Source organism: Elephantulus edwardii, unplaced genomic scaffold (assembly GCF_000299155.1).
Source record: "Elephantulus edwardii isolate Elephantulus edwardi_28Jun2011 unplaced genomic scaffold, EleEdw1.0 scaffold00074, whole genome shotgun sequence".
Classification (NCBI taxonomy): domain Eukaryota; kingdom Metazoa; phylum Chordata; class Mammalia; order Macroscelidea; family Macroscelididae; genus Elephantulus; species Elephantulus edwardii.
In genome coordinates this window covers 4,411,960-4,429,336 of record NW_006399824.1, presented here as the reverse complement: position 1 = coordinate 4,429,336, position 17,377 = coordinate 4,411,960, and the positions used below count along the sequence as shown (strand labels likewise).

Sequence of the window (17,377 nt, the reverse complement as noted above, 5' to 3'; positions counted from 1 at the left end):
TGGGTTTTCAGGGGCATTAGATCACAGGGGAGTTGATTGCCTGTGTTTCTCCTGGGGAACAGCTGGTGGATTTGAACTGTGTGCCTTTGGGTTGGCAGGGCAGCTTCATACCATGAAGCCACCAGAATGGTAGAGGTGGTTTAATGAGTTCAGAACTGATGGACACAAACCAGCAGAGTGTGATGCCTTGAAGACATTCTTGGAGAATGCGTTTTTGAGCAGGACAGTACCTTGATTACGGTTGTACTTCAGAATATGAGGATGATGATGGTATGGACAAGGAAGTAGAGAGGATGAGATTGGAAAACCATTATGTGTCTAAATAATTGATAAACCAGGACAATGGCAACCAGGGCTTCTGAAGCTGACTGGTGGCAGAAAGATAAATGGTGAGTTGAAGGGATCACTCTGTTAACTCCATGGAGACAGACATCCTGAGGACAGGTGCTTAGCTCGGGGCTAGGCAGTAAATAGCCAGTAAATTCTTTATTTATTTAATTTTCTTTTTTAGAGAAGTGGTAGGAAAATTCTATGAAGGAAAAGAACCAACAATTTGTCAGCCGAGTGGGTCCTCCCTGTCCACCTCCTCCTGGGAATCTCAAGGGAGACTCTGTGTTAGAACACACTGGGATGGGCTTTCGGACGCGTGAGGGACCTGTCTGGGAGGTGGAGCACACTGTCCGCGACGCTCAGCGCCACATCTTGGCACAGGAGCCCTGCAGGCTGAGCCTTCTGAGGGTGGTTAAGGTCTCATGCTGCCTCATTTTTTCTGGAGGATTCTAGTTCCTGGGCTGTTGTTGCTGTTGTGCCTAAAGAAATCCACAAATTACACTGTCTCCCATGAGTAATAATGGTTGGTTTTGTTCTGTTGTGCTTTTTTTTTTCTTTCTCAAAAGTTTCTGTTCAGATGTTTGAGCCTGTTTTGTTAATTGTATTAATGTTCACCATTTCTGATTTTTATTTGAGTGAAGGTTTGTAAATCATAGTTTTTCAGTCATCCATACACATTTTGTTTTAATTACATTACAGCTGTTAATATAGTGTCTTAACCAGCCCCTTATTGTATATTGCCTTTCCCTTTTTATTAACTTAACCTATTTTTATTGCCCTCTCTTGTCTTCCCATATCTGTTCCATCTATGAGTCTGTGTAAACTTTCCTTCGCTTTTTTAAACAGTGGTTTTATACTATAATTGTTTTTTTATTAGTGACTTATGCCATGTGACAGAATTTGTTCTAGATTCATCCATATCATGCAGTATTTCATGAATAATTGGTAGTTTTTTGTTACGTGTCTTGAAGTTTTTAGTTGAGGAAACAAATTCACACAACTGTCGCATGTGGGCTGGGATTTGAACCCAGGTGGCTGGTGTTAGAGGTGTTGTTCTCAAGCTGTGCTGCACCACCATCTATGTGACAGAGAGCTGGCTCTCAGCCAGTGGAAGAAGTCAATTGAGGCTGGAGGCTCCTGATGCTTGAGGAAACCACCTTCATCGAGGCTTTGTGGGCCTCAGAAGGCTGGAAGGGACCTTGGAAATCATCTATCCAATTCAGGCATTTATATCATTGGTGAGGACCTGGAACAGAGCATTTGGAAGTCTGCACTGGGTCACACGGTTAATGGCACTCCAATGTCCCCACATTTCTTTATTTTTTGTCACCTTAATGACGATGTTCCCTTGGAATGAGTTCCTTTTCCTGCTTTGCTACACCTACCCCTGGTAATTACTATTGATCAACTTTGGTCTGTACATGCTTGAACCATTCTAAATATTTTGTATAAGTAGATTCATGTTGTCCTTTTGTAGCTGACTGATTTCACTCGGTGTGATGTTCCAGGTCTTTCCATATGCCCCATTGTTGATGTGCCCACGTGGCAGCAGGAACCTGGAGAGTCTCAATCAGGACTGAGACATTGCTCTTTCCTGCCTCAGCCAGACCTGAGCTGAAACGGCCTCCTGCAGCCTCAGCTTATCCAGCTTATCTCCTCCTCGTTCTCCCCCTAGATTGACAAGTATCTCTATACCATGCGGCTCTCCGATGAAACTTTGTTGGATATCATGGCTCGCTTCAGGAAGGAGATGAAGAATGGCCTCTCCCGGGATTTTAATCCAACAGCCACAATCAAGATGCTGCCAACATTTGTGAGGTCGATTCCTGATGGTTCAGGTGAGTCTCTTACCCACAGATTGGCCTCCAAAGGCCAAATGTTCAGTGGCACTATCAGTTACTCATTTGCTCATGAATTCACTTTGTCATTCATTCTCTCTCTTTTTTTTATTAGACTAGTTTATTTACAAAATTGGAATACTTTTTCCAGAACAGATTCTTCTAATTTCTTTCAGCCCCCGACCCATCAAATTATACGACTCCATGATTAATCCTCCTCCCCGTACACATACTCATCCCTTCACTTCCACCCTCCCCCACCCCCTTGGATTTTTATACTCATTCTACAATAATGGTTTTATGCAATATTTGTCCTTATGAGACTGAGTTAGTTCACTCAGCATAATGCTCTCCAGTCCCTCCCGAGTTAGGTAATAATTTATGAAATCATTGTTCTTGCGTGCTGCGTTCCATGGATGAATGTGCAATAATTTCTCCATTCATTCATTTGTGGTTGGACATCTGGGCTTTTTCAATGTACTTGTGATGGTGAATACATCTTTCACTCTTCTGTTCATTCACTCACTCACCATTTCATCTGTCTGTTTTTCCATCATCTATCCATCCATCCATCCATCCATCCATCCATCCATCCATCCATCGTGTACTGGGCACCTGCCACCTGCCATGTGCCAGGCACTAGTGAACTCATGGTGAACTTTCCCTCTTCAGCCTGTCTGTTGATTTGTGATACTTCAGTAAGCTCAATGTTTATGGATCTTATCAATGCCGAGGAGCTCTGGTGGTGTGTAGTTCTTAGGGAATTGTGCTGCTAATCCAGAGGCAGCATACTTCCAGCAGTTTGAATCTACCAGTGACTCAAGGAGAGGCAGATAAGCAGCGTCCTCCTGTGCAAATGACTGTCTTCCAGAAACTCGCCGGAGCGTCCACTGAGTTGGTTCTGACTCAGTGGCAGACTATAGATGCTGTGAGTTGTGCTGGTTTCTCCAGAGCATGAAGACTTTTGGACAAGCAGAAGGTTCATTCCAGGAGGATCTTTCAGTGGCACCTTGGAAAAAAACACAGCCAGAGTGCTCCGTGGAGACAAAGATGGGGAAGCTGCATCTCTCATAATCTGGGCATGTTCCTAGGAGGGGCTGTTCCTTGGAACAGAGTGGAGGCTAGAGGCCAGCTTCTGTGAAGGCCCTCTGCCTAGCTGCTCACTGGTTGTTAATCTGTAGTCTGTGTGTCAGGGCCTGCCCATGTGTCATGCACAGGAGTCCATTTGGAGCTGTGTTGTGTGATCTTGATCTCATAAGGTACAGGAAATCAAAAGTTAAAAAAAAAAAGAAAGAAAGAAAAGAGAGTTTCTTTGGGTGTGTGAATACACTCCCATTATTTTCTCCCTGCTCTGGTGGCTCTTGCTTAAAGCAGTGCTTTTTGTTTGCATTTTGGAAAACAGACTTCAGGAAAACTGCAGCTGTTGGTTATAGTCCCCAGCTCATGGTCCCCAGAGTTGGCCAGGCACCAGAGTTGGAGCTGACTGGCTGCACCTGGCCTTTAGGAGCTTGTCAGAGAATGATGGTGTGCATGCCCTCTTGCCTTTGTAGTCAGTGGCCACGAGTGGGGCACCTTGACATTATATCTGAAGTTTCTTTGCCTACTTAAAAAGAAAAAATCTATCTTGTATTTTCCTTGCAGTCTTGGTTGCCATAGTTTAGCTTTTAGTAACTGTCGGAGAGACTGGGCATTGGAGTGGCCCAACTGTGGGGTACACTGGGTGTGGTTCTGCTGTCTGTCGGGGAAAAGAAGTCTTTTTGGTTCATGCTGCTGCTTCTCCAACCCTGGATGGAGCCTCCATCCAGGAGCGTTGGAGTCTTTTGAGGATTTCCCTATTTGTTTGTGTCCAGCTTCTAGTGGAGGGAGGAGGGAGGAGGAGGTGTGGACACCCCTCAGGAGGGCACCTGCCTCAGCTTTGTTTGGGAAAGTGCAGACAATACCTGATCCATGTGGGGCCCCAGCCCAGGGCAGCCGGCTCAGGTTCCTCTGGTTCAGTGGCTCCCTTCTCAGGAACACAAGTCTGCAGGGCTCGTTGTCCCTCACTCTCTACAAACCATCTCAAAGGTTGAGAGTCGGGAAGTGTGTTCCAAGTGTAGGCTCGCCACTTGCTCCCGCTCCTGCATTGGTTGCTGCTTAAGACAAAGCCTGGAGCACATATTCGTTGGGAAATACAACAGGCTCCAGCTCTCAGCATTTGAAACAGATACCAGCATACTACAGGCCAAGAAAACCTGCTGGAAGGAAAACGCCAATCTGTTTAACTCAGCTTAACCGCCTTTTCCCTAAACGGATTTGATCTTTTTCCCAAATGTCTGTTACCACATTTCATCAACTTTCAGACATGCATACTTTTTCATTTGAGCATCACTGAAATCAGCAATGTGTGGTAGTAGCTTAAAATGATCCCTGCAGTGTTTTTTTTCCTTTGTTAAAGTTACATGAACTCATGATGCCTCACAGTTAATGACATGTGGTAATATACCCGTATTAGGAAGCCCTGCCCTGGGGTTATGGAATGGGAGTGTGGGCCCTGTCTCCTCTCCTATACTCATGGAGCTGTGTATCTGAGGCCTCTCAGGACCACAGAGGAGGAGGGGGATCCAAAGCCTGAACCCCAAGGACCCACTACCAGTGCTTTGATCTGCCTCCCAATACTTTTTTTATTTAAGAAGTCTTCCCCCCCCCGCCCCTTTTTCTTCCCCTTTCTTGAATTGGATCCATCTGGAACAGGAGGAGGTTGCCCCTCTTTCTTCAGCGGAGCATCTGGTGGATTCAAACTGTGGGCCTTCAGGATTGCCGTGCAGCTTCTTGCCATTAGGCCAGCAGAACTCCCTCTCCCTACACTTTGCACCCTTTCCCTTCCTCCTCTTCCTCCCACTGCTCTTCCTCACCTGTAGCCCTCCACCTATGGCAATTGCTAATTTTTATGGGCCAGCTTAGCTCATTCATGTAGGGTGCACACTGGCCTGGGGCAGTCCCTGCAGCCACTCAGAGATGGATGCTAATATCTCCATGGCTGTGCCACATCCAGCCTGAGGCCATTCATTTCTGGAGCCCCCTCTGGAGCCCTTGTGCATCCATCACCGAGCAGGGGCACTTGTCATAGTGCAGGTCTCCTTAAAGAGTAAGTCCATGATGCTGTTCCCTTTTTGAAATGTTAATCACTGCTTCATCTGTAGTAATTAGTCAGTGACAGAATTAGTGGTAATCCCAAACCACCGAGGGTAAATGGAGCTCCACTAAATTGGAGTTCCACGTGTGAGATATTCTGCAAGTTAAGCGGTTATTGTACATCTGAAGTAAAGGGAGAAATAAGGCCTTTCTCCCCAGGGCATCTGCACCCTGGCGGGCACTAAAAGACTTGATACTAAGCTGGTAACTTTTTTTTTCTCTATTGGTTTTTCTGGAAATGGATCAGCTCGTTTCTATTATTCAGTGGTTTCCCATTTGGCCATTTTCTATGGACAGGGGTTTTGTCTTTGGTTGCTCTTAAGTAATCTTACATAGATTTTTTTTTAATGTCTCCTTTTTCCATCCTGAAGCATTTCTAGCCTCTGCAGAGCTCTCTTGATGTAGGAAAGGTATGAATAATAAATAAGAGAAGGAAACCATTGAGACCTTTTAACACAGGTGATTTGACTACCTACAAGCTCCTCTGCACACCTGCCTGGCTCCTGGGGGACAGTGGCCACCTTCTCTCAGCAGAGCCAGCTACTTTTATGTCTTAGAAGCTTCTTTTTGTTCTCACTTGTTGCTTAATATATGATAAGTACTAATTCAGTTATAGACATTTTGAGAGTAAACAGGTTGAATATTTCTTAGTGCTTAAAAAAATATTTACTGCAAGCTTGAATGGAACCAATGTCTTGTTTCATGCAAAACAGTATGATTTGTAGTGTGGTCAGGATTATTTTGGGACTTTGGATTTATGTAGTACTACTTTCTAGCAAAATCTTATTTGTATGTGATGCTGATGATGTCAGTTTCCACATTCTGTGATGTCCTGGAGAGTAAGGAGTTGCACTGTCAAACCAAAGACAGGAAGTTCGAACCCACTAGCTGCTCCTTGGGAGGAAGGAAGATGGGCAGTCTCCTCCTAGGCAGTTAAGCCTCTGAAAACCCACTGGGGGGCCAGCTATGAGTTGGTTCCAATTCAGTGTCATTGAGTGAATGACTGACTTTCCAGCCAAACCCTTGTAGTCAATTCTGACTTATATTGCCTTTATGGGACATGGGAGGGCAGCCCCCTTAGGATTCGGAGGCTGTAAATCTTTAGGCTTAGTCCATAGGGAGTTGTGCTGCTAACCACCTCTCTAGTGGTTCGAAGCCACCATTGGCTCCAAGGAAGAAAGAGAGACATTCTCCTCCTGTGCTGTTTGTAGCCTGGAAATACCATATTTGAGCTTTCAACTCTTATTTCCAGAAAAAGCAGTAGAAAAATATTGCTAGCTTAGTATGAAACCTCTTAGTGCCCATCAGGGTACAGATGCCCTGAGAAGGGAGGCCTTGTTTCTATGTTGAATTGGTTTCAACTCAGTGGCAGTAAGTTAAATCTTATGAAGCTGAGTGTCATATCTTTTTTCCAACAAAGTGTCTGATGTAATTAAATCACATACACTGGGCATGTTGTCATTAGCAGCTAAGCACTTGACCACTGCACAACAAGGATTTCTCTACAGCCAAGAAAAGAAAAAAAACTTTGCTACAGCATTTGGGCCGCTCACTTGCTTTTCTCTGCGTCATTTATCTGTAACAGTTGTTGGATTATCTTGAAAATTGTCTGATGTTCTGGAATGAAACTTTCATTTACTGACAAAGTTGAATTCTTGATGAAGGTGCCAAGTGACCATCAAATAGCTGGACTGGAGATGGCCAGGAATGCCTTTGCCCCTGTGTGCAGAATTAATTCATCAAGCAAGGCACAGGTGGACATTGCACCAGCTCAGAGCTTTTGTTTGCTCTGTATTGCAGCGCAGACCCAGACTCAAGAGTGACATCTGGGTTCATGTTTGTTTTCCATTATTTGTTGATGATAATGGCTGTCATTAGAAAGTGGACATTTGCAGGGGGCCCTTCAGATGTTTTGTTTAATGGGCCTTCTCTTGAAGAGCAGTTCTCCCAGATTTAGTGGAAATGGAAAATATGGGGAAAAGTTACAAGTAGGAGGTGGCAGTAACAAGAATGAAGGTTTTATCATTAGAGGTTTGAAGAAGAGTGTGCCCACTGCTGCAAAAGAGGCTAACTGTCTAATGCTATCTAAGTGTCTAATGCTTCTGTAACAGACGTCACGCATGAATGACTTTAACAGACAGAAATTTATTCTCTCATGGTTGCTAGTTGTTAGGTGCCATCGATTCAAGTTTGACTCATAATGACCCTCTGAACAACAAAACAAGTGTGAACCTTATCCTATCCTATACCATTCTCACCACTTTTGATGTGCTTGAGCCCACTGTTAAAGAGTAACTGTGTCAAACTATCTTGTTGAGGATCCTCTTCTCTTCCTCAGACCCTCCACCTTTCCCAGTATAATGTCTTGTTCCAAGGACTGGCTCCTGACAACATGCCCAGCGTATGTGAGACAGAATTTCACCGTCCCTGCTCTAAGGCACATGGCTGGATTTCCTCCAAGACATACTTGCTTATTCTTTTGGCAGTCCATGACATAGTCACTACTCTTCTCCAGCATCACAGTTTAGAGGCATTGGTTCTTCCTCTGTTATCCTTACTTATTGTCCAGCTTTCACATGCATAGCAAGCAATTGACAACACCATGGCTTGGATCAGGCGCACCTTAATCTTTAAACTGGCATCCTTGATTTTTAGCCCTTTGTATAGGCTCTTGAAAGCAGATTTTCCAAGTGCAACACATCTTTTGATTTCTTGACTGCTACAAGTCCAGATTCATACCAGTTCTAGGGGAAGGCCCATTCCCCTTTTCTCTGTTGATGGTAGAAGGAAGGGCTTTACTTCATTTAGCATCTGTACGTCTGACATTCACTGGAGATCCCCACATACCTATCCCTGGTATCAAGGCGCATTGTTTTAAAGGGCCTGGGTTCTAAAGTTCTGGCCTCTCAGCTCACTTTCCTCCCCTTTTATCTCTAGTAAGAAAAAAGGTATTGTGGGTCAGGCTGCCCCCTGCACGAACTCCCCTTATGTCTAATTCGGGGTTTGATGGGATTAGGGAGTATTACATTCCACCCTTACCTTCCTGCATCTGTTTGATTTAACTGGTCATAGGAGGTCATTACATATCTTCCACATTGTATCTGTGTATTTTGGAGGGGATACAGTTTAATCTATGAAGTTAAAAGAGAGGGGAGGAAAATCCAGAACACTGAATTAATTAATCTCTGGCCTTGTCATTTACTACCTGTTTGTCCTTGAAGAAGTTATCTAACTTTTTGATTCTGTTTCCCCATCTGTAAAATGAACATAATCATTCCAGTCCTATCTGCTTAACAAGGCTGTTAAAAAAAGTTTTAGAAATGAACTCATTTGTCCTCATTACCTTCATCATTGTAATTTAATAACTGACTTTGTAATTGTTCCTTAGGAGCTTCTCCTAATTAATGTAACTGGCCAGAAGACCTCTGTCTGTCAGTCTTAATATAAATGTATATGCCTAGGCCCGGGAAGAAGACTCCTGGGTGTATCAGAATTCTCTTATATTTCTGTCATGTTATAGGGGGTGAAGGCAAAGGAAAGGCAGGCTCTCTCTCCCATCATGGAACCCACTTCTGCTTCTTGGACGCCACACCTCAATCAGAGAAACCAACCTGAGATCAACATGTGGGTGATAGGTCCCCTTTCGTATGGAGGGGAAATAGCTATTCAGAAAGACTCTCTAATGAAGAATATTGAACTTGGGACCTTCTGGTCATAGTTGAAAGAAATTTACTAAAATTTAGTTTGAGCACAAAAGGAGAGTTTGATCATTGGTGAGGGGATTGGTCAGATTTTACCATGCCTCTAAGCGTGTTGTGAACCATCCCAGAGAGCAAAACTCATGACAACAAGAAAAGATATCCTTTGACCCTGAATCGCTGTGCTGAAAACTCTTTAGCCCTGGGGACAGGAGAGTGAGAGCTATAACACCGCAAGCAGTGAGTGAGAGGCGTGAGCAGCGGGGCAGCAGAACCAGGAAGTCAGCAGGAACAATGCAGCTGCCTTCCTGGTCCACAGAGCGAGACAGCCGAGCATCTTCAGACAGAAGACAGGCCTGCAAAACAGGCAAAGGCTTGCTCATGGAATTAGTGCCTCTGGACACTCATGGACAGAGCTCATCAGAGCTCATACTGAGGACCAGGAGAGGCCTGCCTGTGGACGTGACAGAACTCTGTCCTGAGCATTCCTAAGCCTGAATTGTAACCCGTGACTTCTGTTTGGCCACTGCAATGAATTCTCTAATGCAGCAGACATGTCGAATGCCTTGGGCCAGTTGGTGTCACGAGGTGGAGGCATGTCTGACCTCATTGGAATCAGCTCTGTGCTCTTGGTGTTGATGGTGGTCTTTCTTCCTGCTGATGTTAAAGAAGTGGTCTCCTGCTCATTTTTACATCATCACTGGTTTTTGTAAACTGGCTTTTGTCTCCAGAGCCTCAACAATCTCTGATTCTTTCAACTTTCATTTATGTGGTTTCATTTTAGGTCAGTCTCTCTCCCTTACTGCAAAGTCAGAGCTGGCTGTCCTAACCTGAGTTCCTGCCTCGCAGGTAGCATTCTCATTTAAGGTGGACAAGCGCACTTCTTGCTTTCTACTAAAAATAGTCAAACAAAAAATCAGTTACCACCATGTATTGTAGAGTAGATGGTCAGTGCATAAGATTTCCAGTGGCTGTGACCTTTTGCAAATTAGTCACCAGGCCTTTTCTTCCATGCTACCGTAGGTGTATTGTGACTGACAGTTTCAGTCGCCAAGTATTTAACTATTTGTACCACTAATGGCCTCCTTGTCTCTGATGTTGTTAGGTGGTGTGGAGTTGGTTTTCACTCATAACCCATGTGGAAGAGTAGAACCACTCCTAGGTTTTTCTAGGCTGTAATCTTCCTGGGAGCATATTGCCTGCTTTTTTCTCAAGAGCTCCTAGATAGGTTTGAACTACTCACTTTTCATTTAGCAGCTGAGTGCATAACCCCTGAACCACCAGGTCTCCATAAGCAAAACAAAGACATCTACTCCCATTGAGTCTATTCCAGCTGATAGCCACCCTTCTTAGGGTTTGTGAGACTGGAACTCTTTACAGGAGGAAATATCCTTTGTCCACCCTCAGAGCCGCTGTGGATTTGATCTTTTGATTGGCAACACAAGATGTAACCATGTATGTTCTTGTTTGTTTCAATGAACAAAGTGAACATGTATTCATTTTGTTGATACTTTGTGAGCACTTAGTATGTTGCCTCCCCCTAAATCTGATGGGAAGGCACAACCCTGATTCCCTTAACATAGTTCTAAGTTGGAACTGACTGATAACAGCTATGAGTATGGCATAGCGTTGTGATTTTAGAGGTTATAAATTACATGGGAGGGAATTACCATCTTTCTTTCTTAGAGATGCTGGTGGATTCTAACTTCCGTTTTGGGTTGGCAGTGCATCTCCTTACCCATAGAGCACCAGAGCTCCCGCTCAACTTTGCAGTCGTCCCTTATTTTATAGTTAGCCTTTTGTTCTAAGTGAGTGCAATGATGCTTTCTGGAATGCCTCCTCTTCTCACTTTCATCCATGTGTGTCATGATCCTCTCTGTCAAATACCTTCTCATAGTCAACAAAAGACAGTGAACATCTTTCTAGAATTCCCTACTTCCAGCCAAAGATACATCTGACATCAGCATTACTTTTCCTCACTGCTTATCTCCTGGATCCAGCTTGATTTCTGCCAATTCTCTGTCGGTGTTGCTTCAGCTGTTTTTGCGTTATATTATCATCAACAAAATCTTTTGTGTACTGTTAATGAGATAGTTTGATCATTTATGCAGTCTGCTGGATCATCTTTCTTTGGAATGGGCACGGGTACGAATCTCTTCCAATTGGTTGGCCAGTGTCTTAGGCTGGGTGTTTTAGAGAAAAAGCAGCAATTCCCTGTCTCACTAGCTGTCTATATTTCTGTAGCGAGAGATTTGAAGGAAATGGCCCACGTGCTCATCATCTCAAACTCAGCTCATTGCTGTTGTGTTGGACTGACTCATAGCTGACCCTCCAATGGATTTTAAGACTATAACTGTCAGTTTGAGGACTAAGGTGCATCTGATTCAGGCCATGGTCTTGCTGATCACTTGCTATGTATCTGTGAGACCTGAATGGTGAATAAGGATAATAGTAGAATTGATTCCTTTGAGCTGTGATGTTGGAGAAGAGCACTGACCATCCCATGAACAGCCAAAAGAACAAACAAATATGTCTTGGAGAGGGTGCAGCCTGAGTACTCTTTGGAGGCAAGAATGATGAGGTTTCACCTCACATACTTAGGGCCTATTGCTGGTGGGGGCGGGGGGGGGCATTCCTTGGAGCGGGACATGATGCTGGGAAAGGTAGAAGGTCAGCAAAAGAAAAGAAGACCCTTGACCAGGTGGATCGACACAGTGACTGTCAGAAAGGGTAGATCTGTTCTTAATGGTGTTGTTGTGGGTCATTCTAACAGCACCTAATAACAACAACAACACATCATATGGGAGGAGATTGCCCATCTTTCTCTCTGGAAGCTGTTGGTGGATTAGAACAGATAGAGAGGTGCCATCTTTGATGAAGCAGCACAGCTCCCAACCCACTAGTGACCAGAGCAAGGGAAACATCCAGGGTGATTAATAAGAGCCCAGGGTCACTGGCAAGTACGATTGGATAAAAAGTTTTGTGAAAGAGTCCATCTTCAATGAAGGTCATACCCTGAGGAGACTTTACCTATATCAGAACAGACTGATCATAGAATAGTATAATTGTCTCTAGTTCAACTATACGGAGCTCTGGTGGCCTAGTGGTAAGAAATTGTACTACCAACACAAAGGTCTGAGGTTCAAACCCACCTGTTGCTCTGCGGGAGAAGGATGAGCAGTCTTCTCTCATGCAGTTTACTGCCTCTGAAAACCCACTGAAGGGTCAAGTATGGGTTAGTTCCGACTTGACAGTACACATCAAACAGTCAAAGTGTGGGGAGCTTTAGTGGCATAGATCATAGGGAGTCAAGCTGCCCAGCCACAGGTGGTGCCACTTTAGTGCCTTGAATGTGCTAGCGGCTCCATAGAAGAAATACGGGTCCCTTCCCATGTGATTTACAGCTTCTGGAAACCCACAGGAGGGTCAGCTATGGCTTGATTCCAGCTTAATGGCAATGAGTGTGAGTGTGGATCCAACTATCTGTCTCTTAAGCCCAAACCCATAGCTGCTTTGTTGAGTCCAACTCATAGCAACTCTCAAACATGTTTCTGAGGCTATAAGAGGAGCCTGCTCTTCTCTCTTCTGTGGATATCTGGTGGATACAAACCACCAACCTTCAGGTTACAGCCCAACTCTTTTTTTGTTTTTTTAAATTTTATTTTTATTTTATTAATTTTAATGAACATTTACAGAGATTTTGCATTTCCATTAAATCATTGTTGCATTTTTCTCCCTGCCCGCCCCTCCCCCCCCAGTTCACTATTCTCTTTGGAAAGTAAAAGAATAATTCTTACATTGGTATACAGTCCCCCCACCCTCACCCCATACACTCCACTATATATTCTGAACTCTTGTCATGACCATAATACCCACTCATATATTGCTTTTAAATTGTTCTCTCCCTCATTTGTTTCAATGCAGTATACATAATTTATCCAATTTTTCTCAGTCTCACCCCAACCCTGATATCAGCCCTGTTCTACAGCGGTGGCATTATGCAGTATTTGTACCTTTGTGACTGAGATATTTCACTCAGCATAATGTCCTCCAGGGTCACCCATTTTGAATAATATTTCATGAGTTCCTTGTTTTTCAATGCAGCGTAGTATTCCATTGTGTGAATATACCACAGCTTCTCTATCCATTTGTTTGTTGATGGGCACTTAGTAGCCCAACTCTTGACACATTGCACTGCGAAAGTTCTTAACTGCTCCTTAGAATCCATTACCCATTGTTGTACATTTCCCTCAATGAGTGAATGAATGGAAATCCAGGTTTTCTGTAAACTTCCATTAAAATATCAATAAATAAATAACTGCATAATGTTAAGAAAAAGATTCAATACCTACTGCTGTCATGTTGGTTCCGACTTACAGAGACTGTAAATCTTAACGAGAGGGTATTACCCATCTCTCACTCTTAAGGCAGCTGGTGGATTCAAACCACTGGAGGTGGTGCCGCCCTTTTGGTTAATAGTGTAGTGTTCTATATTTGTGGAGAGAATGGTGATTGTCTAACTTGGGTCATGTGCCAATCCTCAACCAATCACAGTGCCCAATATGTCTGGACAGTCATCCCCTAAACCAGAACAGAGGATCACTCCCACCCACAGTAACATGGTTGAAAAATGGGGCACGAGAAGAAAGACCTAAAGAAATGCTACACATTCCATACCCCCAAACTTTCTACAAATCTTGTTGTCCTCCTAAATTGCTCCCTGGTGCTCTTTGCTCAGCAGAGCATAGGACTGCACAGAGAAGCTCACACTTGTAAGATTGCCTTTGTCTTCTGCTTGCTCATAACCCAAGGAAGATAAGCATATACATGAGGAAGATAAGCATATAATTAGCAATGGCATATTTGCCCATGCACAGCCATATTTGCAGGTGCACTGAAAGAGAAGGGAGTAGGCACCCTGGCCTGGTCACAGGTCTATCAGGAGCCAGTCAGTCAGCTGGTGTGGTTGACCCTTTCTGATTCTGAAGCCAGGAAGATGAGTTAGTATTTGTCCACATTTCCTCAACTGCAGATAATGACTTTCAGAAGGTGAAGCTTTGGGTGGAAGCAGAGTCCTTGCTCAGGGAAGGCTTGGAGCCAAGAGGGCAGCTTCTTGAGATGACGGCTTCTTACTGCCTTCAGGGCTATTTATCCAGGTCCTGCAGTCCCTCAGCCCCCACCTTGCAGGTGTGTGGAGTGTACATCTTGTCCTGACATCTCAAGCCCACCTTTTTTCTCTGGCCTTAACCTCCTGTGGTTCCCTCTCACCTGTGCTGCTTTTAAAAAGGAGCAATAGAGAGTTGGGGCAGACCACCATGGAGAGTAGATGGGGTGGAGGTCTTGGTGGAACTGTGGATCAGACCTTGGCGCTTCTGGTGCCTCCGAAGCGGGCTCTCCCTAGGACAACAATCAGGCAAGGTCACTTATCTACCTTAAAGGACTTAAGGCCTGGGTCTTGCAAAGATGCTGCCTGAAACCTGACTCCAGGGCCAGGTGAAGCCTGAAGGTGCTGGTATGCATCACCCTGTTCCAATAAGCAGAATTCCCAATTCCTGTTCCCCAGAGCTTAGACTACTTTCTTTATAATTTGATTCAGCCTGACATGAGACTTCTGTCCAGACTGGCAACAGATTAGAAAAACTCAAACTCATTGCCATTTTGTCAGAACTGACTCATAGCTGACACTGAAGTTTCTAAGGCTGTAAAGCACGCGGAAGGAGATTGTCCATCCTTGTCTCCTGGAGCTGCTGGTGGATTTGAACTGTCAGAGAACCACCACCTTGGGTTAGCAGCATGACTCCCTACAGGCTATGCTGGCCGAGCTCCTTGGCAAGAGATAGAGCAAGGCCAGTTCCCACTCTGTTTTTTAAAATGTTGATGAAAAACAAGTGTAAGTAAATAAATGTTTATCTAAATGTTAGAATAGTAAATGAATTAACCAAAAATGTTAATATGAAAACCACCATTTCATCCTAATACAGTGTTTGCTTTTGAACTTGTTTTCTTGTATACATGTAGCTTCTAATCTTTCATGAGGCTGCATTTTGATTAATAGTATTTTTTTTTCAATTTGAAAATTTTGTATTTTAATTTTTTCCATTGTTGCACATTTTCTTCCCCCTTTCCCATCCCTCCCTGCAGTGCACCTCTTCTTTCAGATTGTTGCCTTACATATAATGCCCAGTCATATATTCCTTTTGGACAGTTCTTCCCCTTATCTTATCGAATACAGTGTTCATTATCTCTCTACTCTTTACCTCTTCCTTCCCCCACCTCCATGTCTGTCCTATTTTATAATAGTGGTATTAGGCAGTATTTGTCCTTTTGTGACTTGAGGTATTTCAACTCAGCATAATGTCCTCTGGGCTCCCCCATGTTCTGTAATGTTTTATAAATTTATTGTTTTTCAGTGCTGCATAATATTACATTGTGTGACTGTACCATAGCTTTCTTTCCATTCATTTGTTGCCAATCACTTGTGTTGCTTCCCTTTGCTATTGTGAATAAGGCAGCAACAAACACGGATGAAACTGAGGAGGACCTGAAGCAATTGCTGCAGAGGATCAAGGACTCTAGTTTGCAGTGTATGTTGAAGCTCAACATTAAGAAAACGATATTCTCAACACTGGGCCAATTGCTAGCACTATGATAGATGCAGAAGAGATTGAGATTGTTAATAGTTTCAGCTTGCTGGGTACCACAATCAACACTCTTGGTACCAGCAGTCAGGAAACCAAAAGATGAATTGTATTAGGAAAATTGGCTGTCAGGGACCTCTCCAGAGTGCTGAAGAGCCAGGATGCCAGTCTAGACTAAGGTACACCTGGTCTGTGCCATGGTCTTCACAGTAACTTGCTGTGCATCTGAAAGCTGGACAGTGATCAAAGATGTCAGAAGAAGAATTGATGCCTTTGAGTTGTGGTGCTGGAGAAGAGTATTGGACATACAATGGACTGCTAAGAGAAATAACAGGTCTCTCCTGGAGAGGGTGAAACCAAGCTGCTCCTTTGAGACAAGGATTTGGAGAGTCTGTCTCACATACTTTGGACAGGTAGCCAGGAGGGACAAATCTTTGGAGAAGGATAGCCTTCCCTTGAAGGGCAATGCAGGAGAGGAAGACCTTGGGTGAGACGGATTGATGCAATAACTCGGGTAATGAGGGTAGATGTGTCAGAGACAGGGAGATTGGCTTCAGATCATAGTGGACTCAGTGGCACATAACAACAAATGTGTGTGCATTGATGAATGTCTTGAAAGAACAAAGCAAAACAAAATAACAGCTGCACAGATACATTCAGAGAGTCCTGGATGTGGAGAAGAATCTCAGAAAAGAAATGTAGACATCATTGGTGATCTGAATTCTTGCTCTGATGACATTCATGGGAACCCTTATCCCCAGGCCTGTTCGGCAGGCAGTTTTACCCTATGGCTATACATTTGACCTCTGAATTAAAGGTTTGCTTCTTCTACTTGCTGCCTGTATGTTTTAAGCAAGTTACCTAGCCCTTCCCAGCCTTTACTTGCTCCTCTGTAAAGTGGACATCATAACTATACCTACTTCATAAGGTTGAGAAGATTGTTAAGATGGTACATATGAAACTCTCAGCGATACGGACAGATTCAGTAAGTGTTAGAGAAAGTGAAACTGTTTTGGTTATTCTAGTAGCATCCTCCTAATGGGACCTTCCTTGTACTGTTTTTTGTTTGTTTGTTTGTTTTTTAACCATAGTAATATTATAAATAGCATGAACTTTAGAATCCAAGGGAGAAATCCTAGAAAACTTTAAACTGATTTGAACAGACACGTGAAAAAGTGAGGCCAAATTTCCCAGCATCCTCTCACCTTTATCCCTGATCTATTCTTGATGGATCTCAGAGGCAAGTTAAAACCAACTCCATCATGTGCTGTATTCATACAAAGGAATGTTCTTTGGCAATACAGAAGATTGAAGTATTGGTATATGCTACTGCATGCATCAGCCTTGAACACTTGTTAAGTGAAAGAACCCTGAGACAGGAGGGCCCATTGCGAGCTCTCATTTACATGAAATTTCAGAATATGCAAATCTGTAGAGACAGATAGTAAGCTAGTGTTTGCCAGCAGCTGAGTCAGAGGGAGTTATAAGGAGTGGCTACTAATTGACAACAGGATTTCTTTTGGGGCTGATGAAATGTTACAAAATTAGATGGTGGTCATGCTTACACAACTCTGGATATAGTTGTTGAACTGTGTATTTGAAAATGGATTAATCTATGTGTCTGTCATTGTACCAGTACCATGCTGTCTTTACTACTACGGCAGTGTAGTAGGATTTGAAATCAGGGAGTGAGATACCTCCT

The 17,377-nt window shown here is 43.7% G+C and overlaps 1 protein-coding gene across 1 annotated transcript in view; it reads left to right on the top strand.

The window, feature by feature from the left end:
- HK1 (hexokinase 1) overlaps positions 1-17,377 on the top strand; it is a 119,020-nt gene that overhangs the window by 26,364 nt on the left and 75,279 nt on the right. Inside the window, exon 2 of the mRNA XM_006889047.1 lies at positions 2,006-2,168. Coding sequence (XP_006889109.1) covers positions 2,006-2,168 — 163 coding nt within the window. The remainder of the gene's footprint in view (positions 1-2,005; positions 2,169-17,377) is intronic.